The sequence below is a fragment of the Podarcis raffonei genome, chromosome 3 (assembly GCF_027172205.1).
Source record: "Podarcis raffonei isolate rPodRaf1 chromosome 3, rPodRaf1.pri, whole genome shotgun sequence".
In the NCBI taxonomy this organism is placed as follows: Eukaryota; Metazoa; Chordata; class Lepidosauria; order Squamata; family Lacertidae; genus Podarcis; species Podarcis raffonei.
Genome location: NC_070604.1, coordinates 61,826,325 through 61,840,851, shown reverse-complemented (window position 1 = coordinate 61,840,851; position 14,527 = coordinate 61,826,325). Strand labels below are relative to the sequence as shown.

Here is a 14,527-nt window from a genome sequence, read left to right as displayed (position 1 = left end):
TCTCTTCTTCTTCCTTTGCATCATCTGATCTAGCTTCATTTATCTTGTGTCTCTTTGTTCACATCTTTCCCCAACCTCCACTGGTTCTTCATCCAACTTCCTTCTGCCATTATACTTAGCCTGGAGTTTGTGAAATGGCTTTAAGAAGCCTGACACCAACTTTTTTTATGGCAAAAGAATTGCAGAGGCAATCATCCATGTACAGTAGTGTTTTAGCCTTTGGGGGGGGTGTTCCTCCCTCAGGCTCCTTTTCATCAGATTTTTTTGTACTGCTGCAAACCTCAGGACTTTGTCAAGCCTGCTGGTATCTCCCTCCTGTGCCTGGCTGGTGCTAATTTTGCTACATAAGCACTTATGCCTGAACATCCCAGGACATCCTGTTCCATATGGAAGCCCCATAAGGAATGCAGCGCTGAGGAATCTCCGTGCATAAATACGACTGCAGTGTTGGAACAAAGTGTTTCCTTTTCTTAGGCATTGGAGAACGTTTTCAAACAAGCAGAACTTGTACAAAAGAGACTGATTCCATTGAATCTGCAACCAAAACTGGAAGCAGAATATTGTCATTGAACTTCAAGAAATTTGTGAAGAGTTTTTAAATGCTTTCTGAGTCAAAGCTGATAGGATCTTGGGAATATCTGATTTGGGGTAGTTACTGCCTTAGGGAAGATAGTGTAAATGTTTCAGATCGTTGAAGAAGAGATCAGACATAACTTAGCAATGAGCCTATAGAAAAAAAGGACAGACATTTAAAGAAAACAAAGTTTCTTATGAGAAATGACACATGAGATGGTTGCTATATATAGGTTTTACATAGCAATACAGAAGTTTCCAAACTAAGGTAGAGTGCTGTTCAAAGGCAATGCTGAAAAAGTGGGCATGTCAGTCCAAGGATATAAAATCTATACAAAGAAGTGGGAAAGGTGTATTGAGTATGTGTTGTTCTATACATAAAGGACAAGAGTCCAACATACTAGGAAAGTTCCAAGGGATATACTTATTTACAGAAACAATGTGGGTTGAAATGCCAAACCCAAAATGCAATTTAGTACTGGGAACATATCATCATCTTTCACCAAAACTCTGAGGGTGATTTTGAGATGAAGAAAGAAATCAAGGAGGTAGCCAAGCGAGAAAATGTTGAAATAATGAGCAACTGGAAATATAACAGGAATGGAATGTAGCAGGAAAGACACAAGTCCAAGAAGGAGCGAGCATATTTGACAAAAGCCTACAAAAGGCAAGAAGCATTTTAAAACTGAAAGTGTTGTCTAAATCAGGAGAACTAAACTCTAGCAAAAAAAACAAAAACAAAAACAAAAAAACCCCCAATAATTGATTTTAAGTCTACTTGGGAGCTTTCGGTGAAAGGCTATGTATGCTTATTTGATAAAAAGTTCCACTGCATTTAGTGGGTCTTACTGACGGCATGCATGGAATTGCAGCTTAAGTATATACATGCTGTTGGATCATCCCCAATCTATATACCGTATTTGTTGACATCCTCAAAGAAAAAAGAAGGCTTTCCAGTTCAGAAGCCATGGTGATTCTTCTTCATCAATGCTTGTTCTTCTATATATTTTACAACTGAAACCTTAAATTCTAATATTAAAAGTGCTTTCAACTAATTTAGAGATTATGGGTTAATTCACACCTTTCCAGACTTTTCATGTTGGTGACACACTTTTTCGACATGCATCATTTCGTGACACAGTAATTCAGTTTTACTAGCAAACCGGAGGTTAAACTAACCCCTTTCCAGCCCCAGGAGGAGTGTGAGGAGCATTTGATTTCCTTTCCGGATCCATTATGAAAAACTGGGGTAACACTGACATCTTCTACTGCTTCAGTGAGGCAGCTAGACAGGATTAAAATGTTATGTATGCCAAAACCTGACACTTTATAGCTTTATACTGATAACAATAAAATTGATCAGCTTTGTGATTAAGAAGTCTGTTTCCCCACTGTAATGTTGCTGTCTTTCTTAGCTAGCATGGGAACAATGAGGGTGATTTTTAAAGAAAACATTAAAAATATAGGGTTGGATCTAACTAAGCAGTTCTGCTAGCACCAGGACTTCCATCTGTACAATGGAGCTTCCCCTCCCTCACCTTGCATGTCCACCTCACATTTCTGGTTATTCCTTCCCTTGCTGGGCAGGATGAGAAGATTAGCAAGTGGCCTCTGTGTGACCTACTCTGGAAGCGCAGTGCTGAAATTACTGTCTACCTAGGTGGGGCATGTTTTAGTAAGGAAAATGTTTTCTTTTATAACTGTCCTAATGACCCAGTTCCTCTGAACCCCAATAAAGCTACCCTTAAGGCACAGTTTTTGTATATCTTTTTCTATAACTTTTCACCCACATGTTTTTAGACTGTTATCCAGTTTAAGGTTTCAGGGAATTAACTGCTGGTGGGAAACAGCACAAAGAACCCACAGCTAGGATCATGTAACATAGTGTTAGTTAAGCCCAATACCAAAATATCAAGTCCCACTCCCCGCCACCTTTCTGAGATTATAAATAAATAAATGAAGGGAGATGGTGACAGTCCTTTAAAATAATTTTCATGTAGGTTGGAAGTGACTACTGAGAAAAAGTCTAAGGACCTTTCTTAGACTACTTCCTGTATCATCACCATTTTCCCACTAAAGAGGATATTGCAGCTGTTCATACACTGCAGCAACTGTAACAGTGCAATGAGTTTCTGCAAGTGTGAGGACTCAAGGTCCAAGAGACAATCTGTTTGTGAGGTTAGTCACACATTTGTAAAGTATGCTTAACTTGGCCACTTTTATTTTGGAGAAATAGCAACCATGGAGCCCCGATCTAGAACATCCTTCCTTGGGGATTTGGTTCTCCACTGTTTTCCTCTCTCCTGGGTACCTTTTGACCCTGAAAGTGCTCTTTCCTGAAGTCAGCAACTTCAGGACAAACAGCAGTCAGGTGAAGATTATTTTCAGCAAAAAAAAAATGGCATGAGGCTTCAATGAAGACCAGGAACACATTCTGGATTAGACTCCCATTGTTAGTCTCCAGAATAAATGCTGCATAGTTACATCACGTGTAATTTGGCTCTCAAATGCTATTTCTCTAAGATCTTGTGATTATTTCCTTTTCTTTCCAGTAAGGATTTTTATATCATTACTTTCAAATTTCTATACTTACTTTTCTAAACTCTTAATGGCTTACTAGTAACGGATTCTAAGTAAAATTTACCTATGTCATATTTGAAATTCTGAACACCACTTCAAAATGGATGAAACAAAAAACCATTCACCTGGATGAAGATCTGTACCTGGTTGACTAGTGAGCCCAGGGAGAGATTCCTGGAGCTGGTACGTTGATGATGAAGAAGAGGTACCATCTGTAGTGTTGTTTGAGGTCATATATGTTCCATATGTTGATGCTGAATAATACTGTGGATATTGGTTTTGGCCAAAAGCTGTATATGATGGATAATCCTAGAATGATAGAAACAATGTTTGAAATTCTAGCAAGATTTTCTAAGCATTCCCATCTAAAATACAGCAATGTGAAATACATTCTTGTCCAGTCCATTCAAAATACTTAAAATTGCTAAGTCAAATAAAATATATTTTGAAGTTTGTAGAAATAGTAATAATCATACCTGTTGTGAACTACTGAAGTTTGTAGAATTTGAGACTGAATTGTTTGCATAAATAGTGGAGGATGGTGTAAAACTAGAACCTAGAGTTAAAAGAATAATTCTGTATAAGAGCTAAGTAATACATTATGCACAATGCAGACAAATCAAAAGTAAAAAATCTGAAGGTTTCATATATAAATATAGAGAATATGTAAGTGAAATATGCAAATATTAGCTATTCTGATATTTCATTGAAGAGATCATTATTTATAACTATATACCATAAACAATGCCATATTCTGCTTTAAAAATCTAGTTGCCAAAGCTTTAATTCTATGTTATGGTTTCCATATAGAGCTTCACAGAAGCACTAATGAAGAAATCTATGCACTCAAATTTCACTGTGTAGATCGGTGAGTCCTTGTTCTCTTTCAACAGCTTCTTTTCTTCTGTTTCCTGCCATTTTCCCGCCTGGCATCCAGTTCCAATGACACACTAATGAAATATGGTGGATGGCTTGGAAAAGAAGGCTGCGGGGGGGGGGCAGGGATAACGACACTAATCTTGAATATAGAATTTGATTCAGACTTGTTCTTACTTAGACAGCAACAGAACGAGCTAGTTATCACTGAAGTCATGGTGATGTCAGCGGGTCCACTCTAAGCATAATTAAGAATGGATCAAATTTATAGTTCATAGGACTAAAGGGTCTATCATGTGATAAAAATCTAAGAAAACATTCAATTAATACACATTTACCCAATAACTGTCAGCTTTGGTTGCAGCAGGTTCCCGGTTCCCTTCTTGATTTTTTTTTTTATTGCAATTGTAAGAGGCTGCAGCTGGCAACCCATGCACTTTATTAATGTGCTAAAAAGAACAGAGGGAACAGAAAGTCCTTCTGTATCCCTTCATTTTGTTAGGTATTTCAGGGGCAGAACAGAATTTTTAGAATTCCTGCACCCTAGGTATCACCGTTTTCCTTTATCAATATAATTAGGAACAAACAAGATGGGCAGAAGGGCCAACATGATTGTTCCAAATGTAGAATCCAACACAATCTAAATGCTTAGAACATGTATATGCTCAATGATTTAATGACCTGTCAGAGATCTCCCAATTTCAGAAATGAATGCCAAACACCCAAAGGATCATTTCACATGCGGCTGGCTTAGTTAGGATTGTTGTCTATATCATTCTCAAGAAGGTATTTTCAGTTTTAAAGTAACCCAGCAGTGTATTAAATGTTGTCATCAGATAATTTATGAGTAACTTTGTTAACACGGTACATGAGGCTGTTATTCACAAATATTAGAAAATAATCAACAAAATTATCTTGGCAGAATTTCAGATTATCATTCATTTAAACAACAGACAGCTGTCGTAACTGTAACGAAAGAGTTTATCAGGTGACATGAAGTTTCACTCAAGATACTTATCACATAAGTAAGAAATACATAGATTCTGAATTGGTTCAAAGATAACACTAAAGAGCAAGGAAGGACAATAGGTGACTGACCTGGCATTTGGTATGAATATGGTGTCTGGCCTGGCTGTGGTGTGGAGAACCCTGGGCTGTAACTAAGGCACCCGGACTGCAAGGGTGATTGCGTTTGTGAAAGTCCACTTTCTGTCTTGATGCCTGGCAACATTACACCCAAATCTGCATAAGAAATTAATTTTCATCTGATTCTTATAGATGGGGGGGAAAGCACAGCAGTTCCATGATGTCAAAAATACTTGGAATAAAAATAAAGTACAACTTGAGGTCAAATACCGTAAGTGGGTAAACTGTAAGGTTGCCCAGTCTGTGAATAGGCTGTATACACTGCTGGCTGCTGCATTCCTGAATACTGGGTCTGACTGGCATAGGCAGACATTGTCTGTGCTGCTGGAGTAGAAAGAATATGTGGATAGGGCCTAGAGAACAGGGGGGGAAATATCATCACAAGTGACAATATATACATATCAAGTTTATTCAAACAGATAGACAATCCCACATATTCTCATTCCTCCTCCTCACAATTATTCATGAAGGCAAACTGGAAGAAAGTCAGAACCAGCAGAATCAATATGAACCTTGAAAAGCACACAGAGCTGAGGGAGAAAGACGGAAAGACTGTCATTCTTTAAACTTTCCTCTTCAAGTCTATGTACATTTCAGGGAAGCCCAAGCCATGAATAAAAGTGAAAATCTGAACCATGTGATTCTATGTCTATTAAAATGTGGGATTTCTATGTGACCACGAATATTGAATTCCCTTTTTTCTTAAAAGTCTCTTTTTAAAAAACACACCACTGGATCTAGTCTGAGCATTTATTTTATGCACAGTGAATGAGGGGACAGAGAAGATAGCAGAAATGATGCTCATAAACCCAAAGTCCACTCCCAATCTCAACATATATCTAGATAAGAGGTATGGCATAAGCAATAGCTGAATAGTGGCAGCAAGATCAGTAAACTGCTATACTTATCAGTCTACCACATGTGAGCATGTAATAAAAGACTGTCCTCAAGTTCAAGTCATCACAGAGTGGGACTATCCAAACATCACTGAAAATACTTGAAGCATTTAACAAATAATGCACATTACACAAAACCACCCACTTTTTTTTTCTTAAAAGGAATTACAAACATATTTCAAAATGCATACTTTATACTGAATGGTTAATAATTAAAATGAAATTTAATTAACATGAATACACAGAAAAGCTGATTTAAATGAAACATACCCTTTAAAATCCATGATTAAATATGTTATTAATTTCATTTATTTTTCATTTCAGCTTTCTTTTTTAAACTACTCTCACATTGTTGGCATACGTTTTTCCTACATAAAATGCAACACATTACACTTTAAGTAATAGATTATTAAAATAAAGCTAAACTGCGATGACTTTATATGTAATGACTACCATATCATAGTTAAATTGTTCTTTTCCACACTAAAGCCAACACTGCAAATAAAAAATTAACTATCATTATTACTTTAAGCTACTATGGGTTGCACACGATAGTGTCTTTCACACAGACACAACTTTTTGATCCAGCAGAGGCTTCTGCCAGTGGAACAGAGAGGAAGGCAATTTTCACCAATTCTCCTCCTTAAGATCCTGGTCTGCTCCAATGAGTCTGCTAACCTTCTCAAGTAGATTTTACAGAATGCGAGAGCTGCAGGAAGGAGGGGAAATCAGAGAAAATTGCCTACCTATTCTATTAACAGAAGCCTCTGCCATATCAAAAAGTCTTCTGTCAGAGCAAGGGACACTACTGATACAGCCCCATAAAGCCACATTGACTGTTACAAAATTATTCTGGGCTAAAATAATTGTGGCTTATAGGTTGAAACCTACTTTACAGTTATACACTATGAAGCAAGCAATAGTTATTCATTGCAGAGATACATTGAAAATATGTTTAAAGCAGGCATGTCCAAAGTCCGTTTCAGGGGCTTAATCGAGCCCACCGGTCAGCTTAATCCGGCCCCTGTGGCAGTTTATTTCCTGGGGTAAAATCCTAAAAAAAGCTCAACATATTCAATCTTCAAAAATGGTTAACAACTTTGGTTGGCCTCATGGCCCTTCACTTCATCAAATCTGGCCCTCTTTGAAAAAAGTTTGGACACCACTGGTTTAGAGGAATCTTATATCTTGATTTCCGTTGCTAAAGAAGTTACAAAAATTCCTTTGGTATCCATTGAACTGAATGACCACTCAGATTACATAAAATGCATTTTATATAAAACAAAACAGTTACTTTTAATACTCTTTAAATAAATGACCTAAAATAAATGATATGCAGTAATATGTAAGAAGGTGCATGCTCACTAACTTGGAAGAATATAGCTGAGGCGAATACTGATGTGATGATCTTGGACTGTAGCCACTACTTGTTATTACTGCAAAAAACCAAGAGTACAGAATGTTCAATGTATGAGAATATTTGGAGCCAACAAAGTACCATATTTTTCTGCCCACGCCAGAACCCAAATCCAAGCCACCCACGGCAGAGGCTGAGCCCAAACCCATGAATTCTCTATCAACGTATAAGAGAACCCCCAACTTTAGGCCAATTTTTTATAGCAAAAAAACATTGTCTTATACACAGAAAAATACGGTATTTTACAAACAATATAAAAACTGTTGAATCAAAGTATGACTGCTCTGATCAAAGTTGCTATGAACCAGACAACATTTAAACACCCATGTTCTATATTTTTAGCTAGAAACCCAGCATGAATAAAAGTCACTGAGTATGATGTCCAATATTCTGTTCCATCACTCCTGCACAACTGGTGACCCACAAATGCAGCCCACCAGCCTCGCAAGGTGGCCTAACAAGGGTATGGTATACTTGTTATGTTTACTGATGGGGACTTCAAAACACAATGTGTTTGTTTCAGATGCAACAAAGTTTCTCAAGTAATACAAGTTTTAAAGTAACATATTACAGTATTCAAAACACAAGTGAGACTTAAAAATAACCACTTGCCTAGTCAATTGTGGTGAGCAGAATTAAGAGGCAACTACACACAGACATTTTTAAAAAGCTGGCTTTTTCCTCTTGTAGGCCACAAATGAATAAGTGTGACAGCTGTCAAATGGTGGCACACAGCAATTGCGTTCAGCACAGCTGTGGACCAGCCTGGATCCCTCCTTCCTGCTTGTGCGACTATTGGAGGATGTTACCCTTCTTCCCAGTCACGCAGGCTGTTGGGTGCCTGCCTATTTGAATGAACCAACCATGGCCTGTGCAGTGAACCATAGAAGCCTCTGGACTTCAGCCAGGTCCGTTTGCTGGGTATTTAGTCAAGCTGCATGCATCTCTTCCAGCCAGCTCAGTTGGAGTTGGATTCCCCACACTCACACCCTATGCAACAGACTTTGGTGCTGCCCGAAGGTGAGCATGCAGGCCAGGCATGACACTTAGCTATGGAAATACTCCCTCACTGTATTCATAGGATGACCCTTAACCTAGGGTCGACGCAGCCAATAATCAACCTGCAGTTGGTTGGTTGCTTGATTGAGGATACATACCCATTGTCTGCACCAAAGCCTACTTACACCTGTAAGCAATAAAGTTGTGGCCTATTTGAACCCAATATTTTGTCCTGTCTCTCTATTCATCTTCCTATTCTGAGCCCCAACCAGCCACAAGCTCCCTGTGCCTAGGCACACAATTTGCAATATTGGCAAATACTTCATGAAACTAGCATTTTCTAATAAAAATATAAATCCTTATACGAAACTGTAGGAACAATAGAAGTCTATTGTCCATGCTATTGTGACAAACTCTGGAGATGTCTGGGGTTAGGTTTGGCTTCATGTCTTACTACATTACCATGTGAACTTAAACCATACCACACCTACACATAAAGCATGGTTTTGTACACTTGGCACAGCAGAACCAGTGGCATTAATTTATTTCCCTCCATGGACTGAGTTGCAATTGTTTACCAAACTGGGCCAGTCATTCTAGTGTAGAGACTCCATGCCCATAGTAGATTCTGTGCTTCCAAGGGATTCAATAAGGAGAGGATGGGAAGCCATGTTATGCATGCAATGCTAAATGATGAATGGAACTGCCATCTCCACCACAGTGAACGAGGAAACTTGCTTACATGGGAAGGAAGTCTGTGTGAACGGGGATGCCAGCACAGTTCTAGATGCATAGCAATAACTTTGGGGCAACTGTTCATGTGAAAGAAGTTTTGATTTGATTTTAAAAAATTGGGGGGGGGGGAGGCTAGATAAATAGGGTCATAATACAAAGCTCGCACAAGAGATGTTTATTAATGCAGCGGAATTTTTAAACAGCTGCGCCCCAGGCCATATATCATTATCTACTTCTCAAACTTAGCTGATTTTCAAAAGCTATGCAGGACAAAGCAGAGGACTGTAGTCCAAAGTAAAGTCAGTTTAGAACAAACAAGAAAAGAAAACCATTAGGTTCAACTGATTTCACATTTCTTTGGAACCTGGGCTTATGTTGATACTATTGCACGGTGAATACATCTGATTATCTCCATTTATAGAAGGGCTGCCACCAGGACTTGCTTTATTTCCACACACCCCATAGATGTAGCACATCTATTTAATTTTACACAGAAAAAATCAAGTGGTCTAGTACAGTAGCCATCAACTAACTACGTGCCTATACAAAGAGCAGCTGTATATTTCTAGGCAAGTTTAAATTATGACAATCATATCCTATTAAAAATCTTTCAAGAGTACTGCCCAGCCTGGACTGAATCCAAACATTTTGAAGTTTCTTTCCTCTAACCATCTGTCTTGACTAAGACAGATGTGTTCCAAATATACGTATTCTAAAATTTTGAACCAATGCCTTCACAGAAATCCATACTAGGCAAATATACAGAGTATCTTTATTAGGCCATCTGCTGTTCATTCACTTTTGAAAAAGATTAAAGCAGTACGTGAAGTAGCTCTGGAATTTCTTTCGTCCAATCGATCATAATTGTATTTCAAAGTTTACCCTTCTTCAATATGTCATAATGGTACTAGCAAACAGCCTTCAGAATTGCACAAACATGGAATAGTTCATCACTATTTTGTGAAATAGACTATGGGCAGGATCCAAAGAACTGGACAACTAGTTCTAGGTGCTTAAGGGAGTTTTGGGCTTGAGATTCTTGAAGAACATGGCCCCACTATTTCACATGACAGCATGGGACCCTGTTGATCAAAGCAAAAATAAATAAATTAAATAAAATCCCAATGGCACATGAAGGGCTCTGAGCTCCCTAATGCAATTCTTTGGAACAAGCTCATTAGCTGAATTTAAAATTTCCATCTCAATATAATAGAAACTGGAAATTGGTCCTTACCATGAATTTCTGTTTGAAGAGAGGACTGGAGGACATTTCACGAATAGAATGACTCCTCCCACTGGACCAGATAGGCAGGACCTTTCAAGTCTTTTGCTTCCTCTTCCAGGGGGAGGATCCATTCCACCCTCAAGATCTACCTGGCAGATCTAATAATGGATCCTCTACCTCACAATGTAAGCATAGCCAGTGACCATGCCCAGTACAAATAACAACAACAACAACAGACAGACACAACAGACACAGATAGCATTTGGAAATTATGTAATACCACACTTACACCCCTATTCAAGCTAGGACAACAAAAACGTATGAATCCATACTCCGTAAGACTAAGAGAATGTAGAAGGAAAAAACCATGTGTTTACTGAATGTGATGAGGAATTGGTTTGGAAACAGTGCTCACTGTAGAGGCCTGGTCTGGAACCTAACCCATGGTGTTACTTGGATGGTAGATACCATCACCTGCAGTATCTTGGCTAGGGCCATCAGGTCTTCTGAGGAATTTGTTAGTAGATGAACCACTGATTTTGACCATTCTCTCTTGAGACAGGGACAGTGTTTCATTTTTTTGGTGTCCATTTTTGTGCTGAGAAGTTGCTGTGAGAGCTGCAGCTAACTCACTGTTTTATTTACTAGAAAACTGAATGAAAGGAGCTCTTTCTTGATGCTGTTGTACTACATTTTGCCAGAGATGGCAACAACAGACACTGATGAGTTATGGACCATTAGTGGCATTTGCTGGGCCTCATGCAGTGCAGCTATTTAGACAGAAGGGAAAGCAGATGAAGGCAAAGTCTGGCTCTATGGGAACTTATCGCCTTAGTCTGCCTTGAGAGCCAGAAGGGCAGCAGGCCTATTTGAAACCACATTATTTGCATCGGGTGGAGGCTCTTTGAACCCCAGGAATTCTCTCTCCCACAGAAGCAGAGTTAAAAATGGTCTTTGGTTTTGAGGCTGGCCTGGATCCCTCCACCTCTCCAGATAGCTCCTTGTCTTGTCTGACATTCAGATGTCTCAGTTGCTCTCTGTTGTCATGGGCATGTTGCTGCTGCTGCAAATGGTCTCCCCTCTTTGCTCACTAGGGTACATAAGGGATCCTCAAGGAGTCACTGCCCTCCTGCTACCAACACAGGGCCATTCAATATTAGCACTCTGAACTCTGCTACCTAAGTTTTAACCAAAGATTGGTTATTCCACTAACCATGACTTTTAACTACTTTATCAGGATAGTAAAAAGATAACTTAATTGTTATTAAGGAATTTTGAGTGTGCATCCTAATTTTGATAAGAGTAACTGACAAAAACTGACTTTACAATACAATGAGTGTATTATGCCTTTACCTGACCCAGTAAACGTGTCAAGAGATCCATCTCCACTTGTTGTTGCTGTTGATTCACTACTGTTCATAGGTTCTGTTTTGACTGCAAGAAGAGACACTACATAGAAAAATAAGCAAACATGAGATTTTACTTCAAAAATTTATGCACAAGTTACCATGCAAACTATAGCAAAAATCTGCATGAGTGGATCAAAAAATATATACAAATGTGGAAACTGTTTAATATGATTCTGAGAATAATCTACTACAACACAACTGTAGCTTTAAAAAACCATGCACTTGCTCTCTTTTTCAAAAAGAAAAAGGAGGAAAAGCCAATATTTATCCATATATGCTTTAATATAAATCCAGTCTAGATTCCACCCATGAAGGACCATGGATAAAAAGCAAACATAAATATTTTGGGCAAGTAAAACAATATTATTGCATTCTTATTATTTTTTTAATATTATTTATTGAATTTATATTCTGCCCTATACCCGCAGGTCCCAGCTCTTTATTTAGTGTCTTTTCAAATTTCTCTGAATAAATATACTGGCACATCAGCAGATCTATTCTTACCAAGAGGAGAAAGTAGGCCCTCAGGAACCATGGTTTTTCTAAACATATCTTCCAAAGATCATTCTAATATAATGAGATAGGATCTTTTCAAACTATCTTTTGTGCAATAAATACATGATCATTATCCATTTGTTGTGCAAGATCCAAATGCTTTCTCTCAACATGCATATTTCTGTGGAATTTCAATTGTGATTGCTGCTTGCCTATCAAATCATCATGGAAACCTACTGGATGATGCCTGTGACATTTTGATGTAGTTTAAAAATGTGTTTCCAGCTGTATTGCTTTATATTACTTATAGTTTTATGGTATGTTTCATTATCTCTCTGTACAGCAGTTTTGATCTTTTAAGAGTACACATTAAATTTTTTAAAAATATGCTTTCTAAAGCAAACAAATTATCTGCTTTATTTTTAACTATTCAGGCTACAATCCTATATGCTGTTACTTGGGAGTAAGTCAATAGGCTTCCTTATTATCAGACATGTGTAAGATTGTGCTGTTATTAAGACTCAGAGGATGACATCCAATGTTGTGTGAAAAGATTTCTGCTTGAGTGATGGGACTTCTTTCCCTGTTCTTTACTGCATCCAACCTCACCCCACCCCACAATCTGCTGTGAAAGGTCTCTCAACCTTCCAGAACAGATTTTGGGCAGCATGGCAGGCAGCAGCCACAGGAAATCTATTCTGCCAACAGAGTCGTCCCACTAGTGGACAGACACCATTGAATTAAACCCAATTGATTGATTTTATGGTGATTGCTGCCCAAATGCAGAATGAGGCAAGGTGTAAATGGATGACATCAATCTCTGTGCCTTTGGTAAGTGGTGGCCTCCTACACTGCCATGACATTTTGAAACGTTTTAGTTTTTTAAAGTATTTTCTTTAGAGGTTAAGTGACTTACCAAAGTTTTACACTAGCATGAGAGCACATACACCTATAAAAAAGACCCATAGGGCTATCCCCAACTCCCTGCCAAATGCAACACTTATTTGTGGACCTTCTCTTATTTAGTTATTTGAACACTTTGCATTCTTCCTCTCCAGATCATGGGAACCTATTGCTCTGATATATATATATTTAAAGCAATAGGAATAAATTGTTATTTCTCCATATCCCCTGTAAGACTTATCCCCCCCCCAGCCCATTTCTATTATATAGGAACATGCAGTTGCAATACTGTTGCTGGATTTATGTTAGCACAAGTGAAGTGCACTAAGAAAAACATATCATTTTTGAAAACTCTCAAAAGGCCTGTGGTTGGTTTATATCTTTCAGTTTTTATTGCAGGCTGTGAAACAGAGGAAAAGTAATGCTATGATTGAAGTTAGTGTATTTATAAAAAAATAAGCAACGGAGACCATTAGAAAGATAGAACATTAGTTACAAGGCTCTGTCTCACAGCCAGCAGGCAGCCATGAAAGGAGAATAAATTGCTTCCTACAATTGCCAGATTCTTCACACTGTGAAGTGTCAAGTTTCCTTCCTATAAAAAGGGGATTGGGAAGATAAATCCAGGTATTATGTTTTGCAACTCAAAGATCAGGGTACGGATTCAACAAAACAAGCATGCCATGCATAGATAAACAGGCTATTGCAGTGGTTGGGGTTGGAGATGGAAGACTAGGCTCAAATCTATGCTCAATCAATGAAGATCAGAGGATGATATAGGGCAAGTTGCTGTCTCTCAGGGCTATTAAATCCAGACAATCACATCTGGATACTTTTTCGTCTGTTCTTTACCACAGGGTTGTTAGTCAAATCTACTTCAAAATAGCAGCATGTGAGATAAGGGAACATTAGTTATTCAACTCACATGGGTAAGGCTGGAAATAAATCTATTAATTCAAAATATATGAACTTTACCTTTTGAACTGGATTGGTCCTCACATGATCTGTGTATTTTATAAACCTTATGCAAGTATACATTATTTAAATAAGTTTACAATGGTCAGCTAGTACTTCTTCCAATCTTCAATTCCATTTACCTGATTTCTGTATGTGTTTGGGGTTTAATTTTTTAAAAGTCTGCATGTTTTAGAAGTCATACATATTTATCCTAAGCATGCACGTTTGTATGTATTTTTAAATCTAAACTACTCATTTCATTACTTAAAACAATTGCAATTGACTCCCTCTTATGCAATGTGCAGATTTTGGTACA

At 38.1% G+C, this 14,527-nt stretch overlaps 1 protein-coding gene across 17 annotated transcripts in view; it reads right to left on the bottom strand.

The window, feature by feature from the left end:
• Positions 1 to 14,527, bottom strand: part of EYA4 (EYA transcriptional coactivator and phosphatase 4) — a 108,354-nt gene that overhangs the window by 24,075 nt on the left and 69,752 nt on the right. For 12 of the 17 annotated variants that reach the window (XM_053381944.1, XM_053381943.1, XM_053381942.1 and 9 more), the window contains 6 exons: positions 11,801 to 11,896; positions 7,441 to 7,507; positions 5,386 to 5,528; positions 5,128 to 5,271; positions 3,630 to 3,709; positions 3,279 to 3,462 (listed from right to left, as the gene is read on the bottom strand). In XM_053381944.1, the coding sequence (XP_053237919.1) occupies positions 3,279 to 3,462; positions 3,630 to 3,709; positions 5,128 to 5,271; positions 5,386 to 5,528; positions 7,441 to 7,507; positions 11,801 to 11,896 (714 nt within the window). Of the gene's footprint in view, positions 1 to 3,278; positions 3,463 to 3,629; positions 3,710 to 5,127; positions 5,272 to 5,385; positions 5,529 to 7,440; positions 7,508 to 10,456; positions 10,591 to 11,800; positions 11,897 to 14,527 lie in introns of those variants that run through there. The other 5 variants (XM_053381947.1, XM_053381946.1, XM_053381951.1 and 2 more) reach the window with 2 other exon arrangements.